This window comes from Dermacentor andersoni, chromosome 2 (genome assembly GCF_023375885.2).
Source record: "Dermacentor andersoni chromosome 2, qqDerAnde1_hic_scaffold, whole genome shotgun sequence".
NCBI classification, from domain to species: domain Eukaryota; kingdom Metazoa; phylum Arthropoda; class Arachnida; order Ixodida; family Ixodidae; genus Dermacentor; species Dermacentor andersoni.
Genome location: NC_092815.1, coordinates 72,953,525 through 72,971,100, shown reverse-complemented (window position 1 = coordinate 72,971,100; position 17,576 = coordinate 72,953,525). Strand labels below are relative to the sequence as shown.

The 17,576-nt window shown below is 44.1% G+C and overlaps 1 protein-coding gene across 5 annotated transcripts in view; it reads right to left on the bottom strand.

The window, feature by feature from the left end:
- The window catches only part of LOC126542005 (putative ATP-dependent RNA helicase TDRD12), a 93,454-nt gene that overhangs the window by 23,616 nt on the left and 52,262 nt on the right, over positions 1 to 17,576 (bottom strand). For 4 of the 5 annotated variants that reach the window (XM_055076985.2, XM_055076982.2, XM_072286428.1 and 1 more), the window contains 5 exons: positions 12,734 to 12,983; positions 5,956 to 6,122; positions 3,678 to 3,926; positions 1,680 to 1,884; positions 134 to 290 (listed from right to left, as the gene is read on the bottom strand). In XM_055076985.2, coding sequence (XP_054932960.1) covers positions 134 to 290; positions 1,680 to 1,884; positions 3,678 to 3,926; positions 5,956 to 6,122; positions 12,734 to 12,983 — 1,028 coding nt within the window. The remainder of the gene's footprint in view (positions 1 to 133; positions 291 to 1,679; positions 1,885 to 3,677; positions 3,927 to 5,955; positions 6,123 to 12,733; positions 12,984 to 17,576) is intronic. The other variant, XM_055076984.2, reaches the window with a different exon arrangement.

The window sequence follows — 17,576 nt, the reverse complement described above, 5'->3', positions numbered from 1 at the left end:
AAAATAGTCCCACTTTCTACCTTACTATAATTGGATGGTATGCTTCATTCGACTTTCAGTTCAGCACTTTAGAATCATTTCTTGCACTAAGTTTGGCTAAAACATAAGGTAAGGTTTTGCTTCTATTACACACCATTTATTGAACCTGCATGGTTGTACATAGAAATGAGAAGGAGAGGTGGCTTTCCACAGGAAAACATGGTTATAATCCCTTGTGTCAAGGTATGTAGTGCATGGTTTGTTTACAGTGGTGTCCATGACATTGCTGATATTGCTTTGATCTTCTGTCTCTGAAAAATGTGAAGGAAAAAATAGCATGTGAAATAACACTGATACTGAACAAGTACAGTTTCACACACAAAAATATTATCTACATGAGCAACAACCAGCTAACTCATGAAATGGCAGAGGCCTACCACATAAAGAAAAGAGGAGATAACTGCGTCAGCCATCCTTCGGTCTTGTTACATGATAAGGAATTTAAGTTTTTTGATAGTTAGACGTTCTTTAATTTTAATGTTGCCTTTAAAAGCTTTGATCCTCGACATGCATGCACAGCCCCCTACTTCGTTTTGTGCGTACATATTTGTTTCCTTTTAACAAATTTTTTTAGTTGAGAGTAAGCATCTTGTCCTGTCTTCTCTCTTTGTACTCGTCTTTGTGTGCGTCTACAGTTTCAAGATGCGAGTGAACCAACTAGCACAGTCATCCATTCTGTTACACTATACGTTCCTGCAGAAGCCAACGATGCGGGGGAAAGATCATGAAAGCAAAAATTTGTCAGCCACCTGACAGCAGCTAAAGCTACAAAAGCATTTGGGTTTCTCAGAAAGAAAGGCTTGCAATTGAAAAAAATTTTCCCTAGTTAAGTAATCAAACCCGGGACCAACACCTTTCTTGGGCGGCTGCTCTGCCATCTGAGCTAACCTTGTAGGTTCAGCTAATGTCGGTGGATGACAAACTTTCTTTTTCAAAAGCGCACTTTGTTCTGCTACATAAAATTTTTAGCATCAAAGTTGTAGTTAGACATCACAAAACCAACACCTTATGGCATTCGCAAACCAAGGCAACGATATGCACAAATGAGCACTCTGAAATGCTCAAAGAGCCATATCTGTGCGTTCAGTGATGCCATGTGTGTGGGCAGCACCACCCATTTCAATAGGGCAAGAGCCAAGGTAAAAATATATTCTCATAACAAGTATTGAATACAATGAAGATATTTAATAAAGAGAAAATGAGACATTCAGCCAAACATAGCTAAGTGCTACAAAGTAAAGCCATACAGGTTCCTCGAAAAAAAAAAGCTTCGCAGTTAAAGAAAAGTTCGTCCTGGTCCGGGACCAGGACAAATTTTTTTAAACTGCAAAGCTTTTCTTTCGAGGAACCCGTATGGGTTTCCTTTGTAGCACTTAGCTATGTTTGGGCGGTTGTCTCATTTTCCCTTTATTAATTACTTCTCTCTACCGCGTGGGTTTCCACAGAACAATTACGTCAAACAATGAAGATATTTCTGTGGTGGATGCAACTTTATTATAACAAGGCTCGACTTATATGCTTCCATAGCGGTAGAGACATGAAGGTAGAATTGATGATTTTAGGCTGTCTTGAGCTCTCATTAAAGCAGAAAGTAGACTCTGCTCTCCACCTTCACCCGATGAACAGGTACTAGTACTTACCTGCAAGAAGTGGAGGCACTGTCACTCCAGCATCAGCAGCCATCTTGCGCAGGGAGTCCATATGTGTGGGGTTAGCACAAGCAAAGCCCTCCTTAATGAGGGTACTTCTCACATTTTGTAGGGCCACCAGAGCATCGACAAGTCGCAGTTTTTCCCGCAAGACAAGTGGTTCAAGCCACAGAGTATTGCCCAGGCGCAGCACAATCTGAAGAAAAGAAATGTGTGAAGCTTGCAAGCTTTGTCACTTTTTACGTTGCCATCACTGGCAAATTGTTCAGTGTGTCCCTTTACATCACTGAAAAAAATGCATTGTTCGTTATCCTAACGGCATATATATAAAATATCACCATAAGACAGAATTATAAATTTATGATTTTATCACGGACCTGCCCATGTTTCAAAATCTCAGCTTACCTGTCGCAGTAGCAAACATTGTATTTGTGGTCACTGTAGCACTATGTAAAGACACAAGGTACTAGACCATTCATGACTTCTGGCTTATCTGAAAAGCCCATTCATTTACAAGGTCGCTCACATTGAGCCATTCATATGTCAGCCAAAGTCTTTTGAGCACGTCACTCTAAAGAGGAGTTAAAAGAGGGTACCAATAGTTCTATTCCAACATTATTAGTAACACTTGACACTGCATACCATACATTGTAAGTCACGTTGCCTACACTTGGCTTTTCACCATAAAATTTCAGTGCATCTTCATCATAATACATATAGCAGTGAGTGGAATCACAACTTAGGTTATTCAAAAGCTGCCGTGAACTCAAAGCAAATGCTCCACACTTATACTATCTGGATACCACAGGAACTAAGACTAATGCACCTGCCTGCTCGAGGTCAGTCAAAATGCATAGTTTGTCTTTGACCAGAAGCATAAAAGAACATAGCAGATAGATTCATAGCATGTAAACCAGGTGTAAAACAATTGAAATTAAGCTGATGCACCAGTTAAACATTTGTGACATTAAAAATACACAATGCACACAACACAAAACAATGCGACAGCCATGGAATGTGGTTTGATGAAACACCAGGGAATGCTCTATACCAAATTTAGTAAATCCAAATGAAAATCTTTATGAAATGTGACCTAATAGTGCAGCCTCAGAGACACTTTTCTTTGCCTCATAGCAAAATGTGTAGGTCCTTAATGTATCTAAACTTCCTCTTTTAAAAAAAATTATGGCATTTTTCTCAGACATATGTCACTTCTATCTTAATAACAGCCATTTAGACATCTTGGAACTTCCAGAACTAAAGATCTGTTTAGACCAGCTTTACACGAGAACTTCCTTTCTACCTTCCAGCCTGTGGTCTGGAAGGTAGGGAGGAGGCCAAATGACCTCATACAGGCTGTTAGGTGGTCACTTGGATCTCACTTAAGTCTTAAGCTTGGGCCCACAGCCCAACAGCCTCACTTCTCCACCTGGCACACCTGCATCCATCTTTTCCCACACTCTTTCGCTTAATCTTCCAAAGGTCATATTCTCTTATGATCACTTTTAGCCATACTATATCCCTTTCGCATGAAGCAGTGCTCGACCAGCCAGTAAGAGTGCACTGAAAGTGATATCGCCAAAAGTTACCATACGAAAATATGTCCCCAGGAGCCTTTCTTTTCTTTGTCTTTTTGGCTTTTTTTGAAGCCCTGTAATTACACAATTGACTGCTGGTTGAAGTGCAGCGCCCAGCAAGCTTGCACGGAATCCCACCTTTCTTAGTCTTTTCTAGAGCCACTGGGTGTCTGTCCGCCACACCACACCACACACACACACACACTTTCAATTTGCACATGACACACATTAATCCTAAGGCAAGTGCACACTTGTTCAGTGTTCTAGCAACACGGAGCAATTACAGACATTTGTTTGCAATGAAGCATAATGTAGCCAACTGGGAGCCATGCAATGCCAAACTACAATGACAGGAAAGAAAACAAAAACAAATTGGTCCAAGAGAGGCAAAATAAAAAAAGCTGCGTTTCACCTTGCCAACAAGCTCCTTCCTGAAGAAAAGACTATGCACCTTGAAGTCAGCCTGAAAAGTCCAGCTAAGATCATTGTCTGGAGGCTGGACATTGCAGCAATACACTTCCACTGCTAAAGGCCGTATCATGGCGAGTCTTGGTGGAAGATGAAACAGTCGAGTTGCAGACACAGTTGACTGGCCTCCACAGTCGAGGTGCATCACAGTCACACTGGCTGGTGCTGTGGTGCTCACTGACACTGAGGTCACCTAAGAACACCGCACACAAAGGAAGTCGACCAAAGCACATAAATGGTGTCACTATAACAACTTTAGTCAATGTAAACTTTTATCCGCTAGGTTTTTTTTCATCCAAGCGAATGCCAGTAACAAGCAGTATTTTTTTAAATCAATAAATAAATCCACTGCAACCAATACGTGGTAAGTGTAAAAAAATGCCAGAGCTTACTTTTTAATACTTGTTCAAAACATTCCTCGTTGTGTTTGTGTGCATTACCTTGCGAACCAAAAATTAGTCTTTTAAAGTGAAAGCTTCACTGGCTGCGAACTTGCGATTTCGCCGTGGCCGTGCTCTGAGGAGGCACATGACGTCACACTGCGTTCCTCGTCACACCGCATTTCCCATCACACCGCGTTCCTCACCGTTGCGTTCGCCTCCGCTCGCTTCGCCAGCTGCGTTGCATGCCTGATAACATGTCGGAGGATGGAAAAGGAAAGCTCGCGTGCGTCGCAACCACAGTTGAGGCGACATTATGGACAGCGACAATTCTGATAAGCAGGAGGAGGCCTGGAATCGACATCGGAACGAGATGAAGAGGAAACGAATCGCCCAGGAAACAGAAGAACAGCGCGCTGAACGACTGGCTGAACGGCGCAACATAGCTAAACAACCAGACTAACCTGGACTTGCAATCAAGAATAACCAAGGCTAACCATGCTATGCCTTAGCTTTCGCTACGTATATCCTGACATAGCCTAGCTAAGCCACTGCCAATTTTTTCTTATAAATGTGCTTCCTGTTGAATTCCTCAAGTAGAGATTATAGTGAAAATGAAAGAAGTCTTGTCTTCATATGAGCACAGAAAAATAAAAAATAAAGTTTGCTCACACTATTTCTTTCCATTATAGTGTACTAGGAGCACCAGTGAAGCACAGTATCCCAAAAATATAACAGGTCAGGATATCGAACCAGAACTCAACCACAAACCAAAAACTGGAAGAAAACAGTATTTCTGCTGGAACTCGACTTGAACCGGAGTATTACGATTTTTTTTTTGCTCAGGAGCGAAACCTTAAGAAAAAAAATAACTGTTTTCAGTTCAGGTTGGCCACCGTTTCCTGAGCTTTTCATTCATGCATTGCCTGCTTTTGTGGCTCTACTCTGCTACCTCCTTTGTAAATATGTACTATCTTCCTGTGCTTTTAACAGTGCTTTTTTTTAGCAGCGCCATTAGTACGGTTTTCAGCATACTGCATCAGACAGCAGACTATAGGTGTTGCATTAAAGCAACATTTCCATTGCATTCGATGCATAGACTTGCCAGACTGTGACAATTGCAAAGTACCTGAGACAGCGGAGCGCATATGCTTGTTGCTTGTCCTTACTACGGCTGTGAATGGCAGGCACTGATCACCCCTTTAGCTCCAGCGAACAACAGGCCGTTCAGTGAAGTGTTACTGGCCGGGCCATTGACCAGACACATCCATGAAGCGAGCCATCAAGGCTTTCTTAGAATGTTTACTTAACACAGGCCTAGATTCAAAACTATAAACCGGCCCTTCAAGCTCAAATATGTATATAATCGCTTCCTGCTGCCTGCTCTCATGATTACTCATCAGTCCCCCATTTTCTTCCTCTTCCCTTTCCCCCTGAGCAGAGTAGCAGGCTGAAGGACCCCTTTGTGTTTCCTCAATACATTTTCATTCAAGCATTTGTGTTGAATCTGCATAATTCTTTTGTAATTATGTGGAGCCTGAAGAACAAACAGGAGTAATCCTTCAGTGCAGTTTAGCAGTAGCATTGAGTTCTTGTACAAAATAAATTTCTGCTGTTTTCCTGTAATTATTGTTTGATTATGCAAATGAACTTGTACCAGCTTGAACCATTAACTTTTCACTCCAGAGTTGAACTGGAACTGAACCGGTTTCAGTGAACCGGAAAGAAAAAAATTTTGCTTCAACACTCTGAAAAGGATACATGCACCACTGCACAAGTGTCCGTAAGCCTGTTGTAAGTTTCACAATAAGGAAACCGCAATACAAAGAGATGCATGCTCACCCGGACTCTCTCAAATTGGTCAGCGCCAGCTTCCAGACCATAAACTTGGCCAACTGTAGGCATGGCCTTTTCGTCCAGAGGCACACGTTTTTCCGGCTGAGAGTGTTCCCTTAAGAGGGACATAACTTCCTGGAGTTCCCAATTTTCTTTCACTTCTGGCTCATTCTCTAAAGAAAGTAATCAATAGGCACATCTGTTTAAAATGCTTATTAATTTCAAAGAGCCATCTTGATTTACACAGTAGCTAAAGAAAAATTGAAATCAGTGGTCACCACAACAGCAGTTGACTTAACAAACTCCTGTGGTCCTAAACTCATTTACTGTCACAGCACTTATCATCCTCAATATTCCTAACTTAGTGCAAAACATCTTCAACCTTGTGCAACTTCCTGAACTCAGTATTACAATGGCAACAGAGCAATAATGGCTGCATGACAACAGCAATAGTATGATGATTGCGATGGCATGGCAACAAACATGGCACACAAACAACAACGCCTTACTAATAGCAGCAGCATGGCGAAAACAATAATACCAAAGCCCTTGCCATTGTTGATAGCTGCCAACTTGAGTGCTGTCACACTAAAATGTTGTATGTGGTGTATATTCTACATTAAACAGATGATGCATGGCATCATGACATAATGGTGCGTGAGAGTGGACAGGCACAGCAAACTCTTTTTTGAGCCCTTTACTGTTGTTGCAGTAAAACTCGCAGCACTACAACAACTAGTAATCTATGCAAACCTTGTGTACAGGGGTTTATAAAAATTTCGATTTTTTTTTAGTGAGGGGGGGTGTTACACCCCGCTGAGTTATTGGTTGTGTGTGTGTGTGTGTGTGTGTTTTCAGCAAAAAGTACAGGGGGGGAGAGGGGGAGGTTCAAGGGGCTAGCGCTCTTTCTACCACGCTTTTACAGTGGAGGTGTTAGAACCTCGCTGGGTTTCTCTTGACGTTCGTAGCTTAGCTGAGTTGGGGCAGAGAGAGCTGAGAGAGAGTGAAAGCGGAGTATAAAAATTGCATTGCGCAGCATAGTGATGCTTCAGCGGTCCTCTTTCTCGCAGTGCAAAAAAAAAGAATTAACCGTGGCTCTGCTATCGCAAACATTAGACGCCAGCAGAGCTGAGGGAAGCCCAGCAAAAGTTAGACTAAGTGTGCGGTTTGGCACTACTTTACTCGCCTTCCCCCAGCTCTACTAGTCTCTGGTGTTTGCGATAGCAGAGCAACACATATTTTTTTTTAAATTAAGGCTGAACACTTTTAATAAATGGTGACTGGAAGCTGCGAATTAACAGAGGTACACTAATTAACTTTTTAAGCAAGCATATTATACCACATGTTAAAAGTGAGTTTGTCCTTGTTGGTGCCTGTTGAGCTGGTGTTGTTGTGCAAGAAATACTACAGCGAAGGTGGAGACGGGCAGGCACAGACGGGCAGGCACAGACAAGCAGGCACGAAGAACACTACATAAAAGGCCAATATCTGTGCCTCGTTCTGCGGGATTATAAATTTAGTGCTGTACTTACACACCCATGGCATTCTGTCACCACATTTGAAAATTGCAAGGATATAAGAGACAGCATTTAGAGTTTTCATTTGATTGCACAAAGTTTATTCCTTTTTTCTATGCAGAACAACGTGAAGCAAGTTTTTAATTTACAAGTCTTGATAAGACAAAGCGCAGATGTTTTCAAAACTAATTACAATCATTTTGATCGAGAGAAAAAGATACTAAGCACAATAGACATAGAGCAGCCATATACCTTAAACAATACAATTAAAATAAAACAACTAGGAACAAAATGTTGGAGGATGCTTAAGCTTCGCGTTTAGGAAATAATAATTTAAATAAACAAAGAAAAACTGGAATACATAAACTATAAAGCTGCACCGTGTCACCTCGCACATATCTACAATGGTATGGCACGCAACGCTGAGCACTGGCAGTTGCATAGACGAAAACACACAGACATGTCTTGTATTTACTGAGACGTTTCTCTGCTCCCTGTAGGTCACAGTGTAGCACTGTCGTTCCTAGGGAAAGTTCCAATAGAAATCTCTATTGCTACAATACGAAATATATAGATCCAATGGGAAAAGCTACATGTCCCATAGGCAGGACGTACGTGTCCCATAGCAAAGAGTACTGGTCCCATAAAGATTTTTGCCAGTCCTGTATTGGGGTAGTACAATGCTGTATGAGACAAACAAAAAGCTTTATGGGTCCCATTTGAAGCAATACAAATAGTTATATAAACTTGTTTTGGACAAGAGAGAGAGAGAGAGAGAAACTTTACTGGTCTATTATGAAATGAAACGCGTTAAGCGTCTGATGGGGTGGCTCCCTCTTCGCGGGCTCCATATGCTTCCAGGGCCGCCTGGCCCCTGTGGATCAGTCTGAGCTGGTCTTCCAGGGCGGGGCTGGACAGCATGATCTCCCATCGCTCGTAAAGGGTGGGGATAGCAGGGGGGTTAGTTATGGGTATAGGTGGGGGGTGGTGTATGGAAAAATTGCACTCTCCTATGACGTGCTGAAGGGTTCCTAATGCATTGCAGTGAGGACATGTGTTCTTATATCTCTCTGGGTATATCTTGTTCTGGAGGCAGGGGTGGGGAAAGGATCCTGCCTGGATTTGCCTGTATATTGTTTGTTCGGCTCTGGTCAAGGAGTGGTGGGGGTGCGGGAATGTCTTCCTGCCGTCCCTGTAATATTTGACTATATCTCTATAATTTGTGATGGGTTGCCATCCCCTTGCCTCCTCCTCGTTGGCCCGGGAGTTTAGCGCTCGGGCCTGTTGATGAGCATATTCATTGCCCTCAACTGAGGAGTGAGCCGGGACCCAAACTAATTCGATCGCTTGTTTAGGAGGCGTAGCTTTACCAAGAATTTTTAGTGCCGCAAGGGACACCCAGCCAGATCTGTAGTTCTTGTATGCAGCTTGTGAGTCCGTGACGATCTTGGTGACGTTTGGTTGTAGGAGTGCGAGAGCTATCGCTGCTTCTTCTGCTTCCTCCGAAGACGGAGTGTAGATTGATGCGCAGGTGACCAGCTTTTCTAGCCCGGTGACCACGACTGTTGCCCTCGTGGAGCGTTTCGATAGAGAGGCGTCTGTATATAAAACAGTGTCGTCTTCCTCCAGGGTCCTGGAGATGGCTCTTGCCCGGGCGTCGCGTCGTCCGACATGCCTTGTGGGGTTCATGTTGCGTGGTAGCGGTTTGCATTCCAACTTCTCACTGAACTTTTCGGGTAACTGGTCGTGGCGGGTGTAGTGCGATTCTTGCCATCCTAGCTTGCGGAGGACGCTTCTGCCCGCCTTGGTCTGGCTAAGGCGTACCCTTTGATTGGATAGGTGGGCTTCTACGAGCTCGGCTACTGTGTTGTGGACTCCCATTTGAAGTAATTTTGTCGTGGATGAATTTATGGGAATACCCAGGGCCTGCTTCGTGGCTTTCCTGATTATTGCGTCAAGTTGTAAGACGTCCTTCTTGAGGAGCTGCAGGTACGGCGCTGCGTAGACGATTCGTGAGATAACAAAGGCCTCAACGAGGCGCAAGGTGTCCGATTCCTTCAGACCCCTCTGCCTGTTGGCCACTCGTCTGATCATGTTCAAGATTTGGTCTGACGTGAGCTTCATTTTTCTAATCATGGCTGTTGCCTTGCCGTCTGCCTGGATCAGGAGACCCAGGATCCTGAGTTGAGGTACCGGGAGGATCCGGTTCCCTTCCAAAGTGATTTCTATGTTTTCTGCTTGTGTCCTTGATGCACGTGGTCTGACTATTGTCAGCTCCGATTTTTGAGGCGAACAGCAAAGGCCACATGTCTTCACATAGCTGTTGATCGTGTCAGCCGCTTTTTGGAGCGTGTTTTCCATCCAGCCATCCGACCCTGCCCTCGCAGTCCAGAGGGTGATGTCGTCGGCATATAATGCGTGGCCCAGACCATCTATTGATTCGAGAAGCTTGGGCAACGGCAGGAGAGCCATGTTAAATAGGAGGGGGGAAAGGACCGAACCTTGCGGCGTTCCTCGATCCCCCAGGGAGATCGGTTGGGATGTCTCCTCTCCTATTCTGATCCTTGCCGTTCGGTCACGAAGAAAGTCTCGGATGTAGTTGTAAGTTTTCACTCCACAACCCGTGTTGCGCAGGTTGCGGAGGATACTTTCATGTGTGACGTTATCAAAGGCACCTGTGAGGTCTAGCGCTAGTATCGCTCGTGGCGATTGCTTCGTTGCTCGCTTAATTACCAGTTCGTTGAGTTGTACGAGAACATCCTGGGTGCCCAGGTGCTGCCTAAAGCCATACATTGTCTCTGGCATCTGATCGGTGGCATCAAGATGTCGCTGCAACCTCTTAAGAACCATACGTTCCATGACCTTCGCCACGCAGGACGTGAGGGATATCGGTCTCATGTTGTCGATGTGAGGTGTCTTCCCAGGCTTGGGTATGAAGCGGACTTCTGCCTCTTTCCATTCGTGTGGAAGATTGCCAGACTCCCAGACCCGGTTCATATACTCGAGCAGCTGTCTGCGGGCCTTGTGCCCGAGGTTGTTAAGTAACTTGTAGGTAATGGTATCGGGTCCCGGCGCGCTGCCCCTGTTGCTCTCGGAGATTGCCGATATCAACTCGGTGTCAGTGAATGGCTTGTCTAACGCTTCATTGGTAGGTCCTGCGTAGTCGGGAGGTGCGATATCACCCTTCTCCGTTTTCAGGTACTTGGCCTTCAGGTCGTTGATGAGTTTGTCGGCACCCCCAGTATAGTTGTTGAGGGTGCGCGTGAGGCTTCGATTAGTGGCACTCTTGCTGCCGAGAGGATCGATCAGGTGACGAAGGAGGCACCACGTCTTCCTGGTAGAAAGGGTGCCCTGCAGTCCATCACACACGCTCAGCCAGTTCTCTCTGCACAGCTTGGACGCGTATTCAGCTGCTTGCTTGTTGAGATCATGGATGCGTTTGCGAAGTTTCTTGTTGTGTCGTTGTTTCTTCCAGCGTCTGGTGAGGCTGTGTCGTGCTTCCCAAAGGTGGGCAAGCTTTGCGTCCACACAGGGTGTCTGCAGTGTGGTCGCAATTTTCTGGGTGTATTTTTCTACGAGCTCGAGTTGTTCCTTAGCCCATTCCCCATACGATTTGGTGCTGTTCGTGTCCTCATCTTCATCGGCTGCTTGCCTTTTTCGAAGTTTGTCCCAGTCAGTTATCTTTGTTGTTCCCATTCGGGCCTTGAACGCGGGCCCCCTGATCGTAATATTGAGGATATCGTGGTCCGACCCCAGGTTCGCGCCTGTGTTCTGCCACGACACGTCCAAGGTTCCACTCAGCAGGGTAAGGTCTGGACTGGTGTCCCGGGTCGTACTTGTGCCCATGCGGGTGGGAGTGTCTGGTTCGTTGAGTAGGGCTAATGTGTGCTGATCCATGAGGTTCGCCAGCACCCTGCCTCTCTTGGAGCAAAATTTGTAACCCCATATTGTGTGAGGCGCATTGAAGTCTCCTAAAATCAATAGGGGTCGGCTGCCCGCCTCTCTCTTGCTGTCGAGTAATGTGCCCTCTATGTCGAGGTTCTTCTTGGAGGGCCGACAGTATGCGTAATATGCTTTATAATATGCAGTATAATATGCTTTATAGGTGCCAACAAATGCAATAGAAGTAGTGATCATGATTTAAACTTTTATTGGTTGCATTGCTTGACAAGAAGCCAACCAAGCAGATGAGCCAAACATTGAGAATGAAGACACAGAATGCATCGCTTTAATACAGGAATTATGCATTCCAAGCTGTACATTTGTTGCACCAAGGATATTGACATACCGTTTGTTGTTTCACTGCATAATTTCGTAGAGATCAGAGCTGGCCATCAGCACATCTGTAGGTAATACAGATAGGGAGCTATATATATATATATATATATATATATATATATATATATATATATATATATATATATATATATATATATATATATATATATATATTATGCCATGATTCACTATATAAGTGCTGTCCTGTGAGTGAGCTACTTGGCAAGGCAGCAGCAGCAACCATGATCAGCAAAGTCCGGAAGGGTTCAGCTAGAAAGCTTTGCTTTAAAATGAATGATCAATGCACCTTTGTATAACACAACACAAATTGTGAAAAGCACTTGTTGAGACCATGGTGAGTGAGAACCCTGAAAAGCCAATTATGACCATTGTGAAGCAGCATCAAGTGGCAGCTTCAACAGCCAACCTTTCTGTGCACAATGTTGTCAGGCGATACAAGTGGATTTGCTGGCTCCTAGAAGGCCTGCATGACCCAAGAGTGGCTACGCCTGTGAACTTCCGCAGCCACGTCATCGGCAACATGGCATCCTAGTTTCCAAAGTAAACCTTGTATGCTGCTTTGTATGGATGGCCTCACTGAGAAGGTGACCAACAAAACTCACCAAAGACTGCTATTAGGGAACAACTGCCCAACATCAACACATTCTATCTGATCTGAGCTTGCAGCCGTTATTGAAGCCGAATTCAGCCAATAATTCAGTTTAAAGATAATTTTAGTGAACAGACCTAGAAAACAACAATAAAAACACAATGTAAGAATTTTAGAATGAATATTTTTATTCTTTGAAATATTGTTGCTATTCATGAAGCCGTCATGTGTTCTCAAATACCTCACACACTCAGTATGTGCAGAAACTCAAACATATCTCTACAGGTGAAATCATTTTTATAAACTTCCGAAACTGAAATGTGTCAATGAAATTTTTCACACCTAACAATAGCTCAAAGTGCTTGGAAATATACCTTACCATTTGTTGATGCAGATGGTACATCCCACTGCTGCAGAATCTGTGCATAAAAGTGTGAAGCACTTGTAACTTTCATTATTGCAATCCGAACATTGCCCTGACAGGGCAGGTGAGACCAACTTTGTGAATGGTCTGCCTCAGGCAGAATCTGATGTCGGTATGAACAGCGATTCTCTCCTGACTGTCTTTCACAACGGCCGATGGCCTTGAGATTGGGGCACAATGGCAGCTCAGTGCTAGACGAGACTCTCTGAAATAGGAAAGGATTCAAGTCAGTGTGAACACAAAGAAACTGCAGGTGGCATGTTAGACTACATCTTAAAAGGGCCCTGAAACACTTTTTATGAAAGTGGAAAAAGGCAGTTGAAGTGAGAATAGGCTATTTCAGAAGTACTTTGCTGCAAAAAGTACTTCAATGTGTACCGAAGTAGTGGAGTTATTGGCAATCAAACACAGCCTCCACTGTGCTCCCATTCCTTCTTCAACGCCTTGCACTGCGAAGGCTATGGCACAGTGGGGCAGGCACACAAAGCTTTGCCTTCTAAATGTCACTGTGGCACGCAGTTCAAATTTCATTTTGGATGTTCAAGTAGATGCCACGACTTCCGCCTTTGGTGCATGCTAAACATAAGTCAAATGCGGTTGTCTTCAGCGAGCTGCAGTGCGCTTAGCCAGTGGACTCATGGCGGCACCCCGCGGCAGCCGCGGTATCTACGCCATGCAACCGATCGCAGCTTGATTTCAGCTGTCGGCCAATAGCAGCCATCTAAGGGAATGACGAAATAGTGCATCTGATGACAAAATAGTGCGTCTAGAAGAGAGTGAGGACAGGGCCTTCTGTTGAAAAGAGAGCGTTTGAGAGAAAGGCGATTTCACGATCCTCTTGCAAGCTCCATGCACCACGTATAACAGCAAAACCTGGCTGAAATGTTCACAGCAGCGTATGCTACCCATGGACTATGTTATTTTCACCAGGCCCGAGGGGTGGTTCAGGACTCCTATAAAAGGTCAACTGAAAAATTTTGAGCCTCATAAGAAGCCTAGTTTCAGATAGTGTAGATACAGAGCTGCCTTGATGCAAGATTTTACGTTTTAAATATGAGTGAACGTGCCACAAAAAGGGCACAAAAGTGGAAGTTCTTCATGCCAAAACTGGCAATAAAAATGTCATCATTACTACTCACTGGAAGTAACACACAACTAAGATTGCGCAGCTCTTTCGTATGATCACCGAGATTCTACGTGGCTTAGCATGGTGCACAGGAAAATCTCAGAGGTGTCGTGCTGGGACTTACGTCGTACTCACCAACCATCAAATGCATGTGTCGTCTGCTTAGAAGGCTACTGATAAAAATACTATACAATTATCAGCTTTACAGCTTTGCCAATATTGTTTTAGTAGTACTCATTTATTACCAATTTAGCCAGAGTGAGATTTCCTTGCAGTTGGCCTTTAAAAAGCCCCTCTCCAGGCCCCACTAAAAATTTGGTTATACACTAGAAGTTCTATGGTGCTGTTTAGGGAGTGTTTAACCAGAAAAAAATTTTCAAATTCATTCATTATTAGCGATAGAAAAAATTCACACAAAGACTCCTTTGGGAGTTGTCCAATTATGCGTAAGCATTGTGCCACTTGCTCATTTCCATACAGCCCCGTGTCATTATCAATGTTATGAAACTTGATCAGGCTAGTACTAACAACAACGCAGTGGCGACACAAAATGGTGCCAATGGCAGCACAAGGAGCATTGATGAAGCAAGTAAAGTACTGCACGTGGCGGCGCCAGGTGTGCTGATGACGTTCCATCATTATAAGCCCTTATCACTCTTTAGCACCTTATTCATCCACGTTGAACCATTATGAACCATGATGAAAGATACTGAGGCGGTGGTTTCGTATGGCACCACCATGCGGGCCCCACCTTAATGCAATCTGTGATGCCAACAAGGAGTGCTGACTGCTCATAGCTTCACATGCTATGTTCTCGCCACTTACTTAGCATTGAATACAGACGCACGGGCCCGTACCTTGAAAGCGATCTGCAAAAGTGGCAGAGTGAGGCGTGTGCTGAGAGCTCCATGAGCACTGTGTTCTCGCCGCTTCATTGGCATTGAAGCAAGAGGCAGCGTAAAGGTGAATTTGCTCGCTGCTACAGGCGCTATCTCAAAGGTCGTCTTGCAGTACAGACGAACAGAGGGACGGTTTTCTTACTGAGAAAGTGTAGAAATGATCACGCATTTAAAAATTGTAATATTGCATTACCAAGCTGCCAGAAGGCAAGTTTCACTGCCAAAGCTCTCTGCTTTTGCCTCGACTAGCATCCACAAGAGACATTTCTTCCCTGCCTTCTCCAATATCAAAGCCAAGGGACCACATCATATTTACATCACTAGCTTCTCATCCCCCCCCGCCCCTTCCCCCTCTCTTTCTTAAAGCGAAGCTTTCTTCGCCTACCACTTCATAGTTTTGCCTGGGTCAGTTCGTCGCTGGTTAGGTTCTCACTGAGTAGATTCACATTCACTTAAATAAAAAAAAAAGTGTCCAGTGGCAGGGATTCAAACCTCGGCCCCCAGCATAGCAGCCCGGTGCTCAACCATTAGGCCACAACTACCTGTACTCTCTCGTGTCAACATCAACCAGCTCTTTAAGATGATTGCTGCGTAGTGATGATTATGATTCCCATATGTATGGTGGACTGGCCAAGAAGCTTGTCCGCATGTTGATGACGTTGATTTCCATACAATGGCACATACCTGCAATGGGGGGTTGGCTAAGAAGCCAATGTTACATATTGTGCCAGCGCCAACTAACTGTTTCGGATGATCTCCGCGTGTGTTCATCATGGTTATAATTTCCAGACTATGGGACATATCCATAAGGGGGAACTTGCCAAGAAGCGTGTCCGCGTGTTGATTATGATGGTGATTTCCGCACTATGGCACATACCTGCAATGAAGCATTGGTCAAGGAGCAGGTGCTACATATCTGCCAACACCCACTAGCTCTTTGAGATGATTGCCATACATTGATGATGATGATGATGATAATTATTATTTGCATACCATGACACATACCCACAACAAAGGATCCACCAAGAAGTATGTCTACGTGTTGGTCATGATGATGATGGAAATTTCTAAACAATTACGCATACCCTGAACTCCCTTGGAAGTTGGCCAAGAAGTGGGTGGTAGAATGGTATGAAGTGCGAAGAGGTTTTAAAAACTTGATATCATGCCAACATCAACCATTTCGTATTATTGCCACAGGTTGATGATGATTATGATTTTCACACTTTGGGGCCCATACCGAGGACCGGGGACTGGCCAGGAAGTGGCTGATGCAAAAGGATAGAAAGTTGGGCGAGTTGGTACGGCAACATATTCTTGGATTGTAGCGCGAAGTGACACAGACAGAGACTAGAAGCAGACAGGACGGACGCACTTAAAATAAATAAGAAAAAAATGAAGAAATACAAGTTTATATAAGATTTGTCACTTAAAAGGGTGTCAATGTGAACTAGATGGTATGAATCCATCGGTGAAAAACAGTGAAAAATAAACACGGACAAGGGATGAACACAGGACCTCCAAGGACCACATCCAGCCAGCCCTTGACAAATCCAACGTAGTGGTAGTGGATGCAGTGTGTCCAGAGGGAAGCACAATAGAGGAGCCTGGCTGCCTACACACCTCATACACAATGCATTTCGGCATTGGCAATACAGTGTTTTCGTACATTGCTTCACTGTTGATGATATCAACATTAACACTTATTATGAAATGGGTTCTGTTGGTATGTTTCTTTGCTTTTAGATTGTTTTACATGGTATGTTTCATAATTCAGCTCAAGGGAGGAAGTTTATACCAATTCAATACATACAAACACATATACAGCGAAATCCTGATAATTTGAAATCTCTTAATTAAAATAGATGGATGATTCGAACTAGTCTGTTGGTCTCAGCAATGTCCTATGTCTCTGAACAGAAAAAAAAAGAACTCTGGCAAATTCGAATGCTAAAACTGCACGACGATTATTTGGAATAAAATTTCTCTCTCCCATGGACCGCTTTTCAGACAAATACGAGCCAAAGGCAAAGGTTCGATGAGTCGCTAGCTACTGTAATGTTGCATGCCGTAAAAATGACAAGAAATGACACACAGGAAGCCAAGAGCAAACCAGAGCAAGCAGAAGAGCATGCACCCTCCTTTCCCATGCAACTTAAAAGGATCAGGAAGGAGCTGTACTGCATGCTCATCTGTGCCCCCTCCTAGCGCACACTTGACCATGCTGCTGTACAAGCTCACATTCCCCCCCTCCTCTCTCCCCTAGAGCATGCTCAATCACATCATCTCCAACAGTGGGCATGCAAGAGGACAGCACGCATCAAGCCACCATACTTAAATGTCATGCAAGGTACGATCTTATCACACTTGGACTCTATACAAAACCTAGGGTTCTTCCGGCACATGTCACGTGCTGATGGAGGAGAGATAAGAGTTTTTCAATTCGAGCTTAGTGGCGGTTTTTATTTTGTGCACTGTACCACATCATTGATTGGACACTATATTTAAAGGTGCTTACCTTAGTTTGAACTCCATTATATTTGAATAAATTTCCAGTGTCCTCAGAGTTCGTATTAACAAGATTCTGTGGTATTAGAAACAGATTACTAAAAAATTTTTTGAGGGATGAAGGAACACCAGGAGCAGGCACGACTCCATTAGCGAGGTTGTTCCAAACTGTGATACTTGCGAATTCGGAATGAGTGTACAGTCATCACAACTTGAAAACAGTCTAATAAACCTACAGAGTTGTCCTTTAAGCTGAGCTGTACTT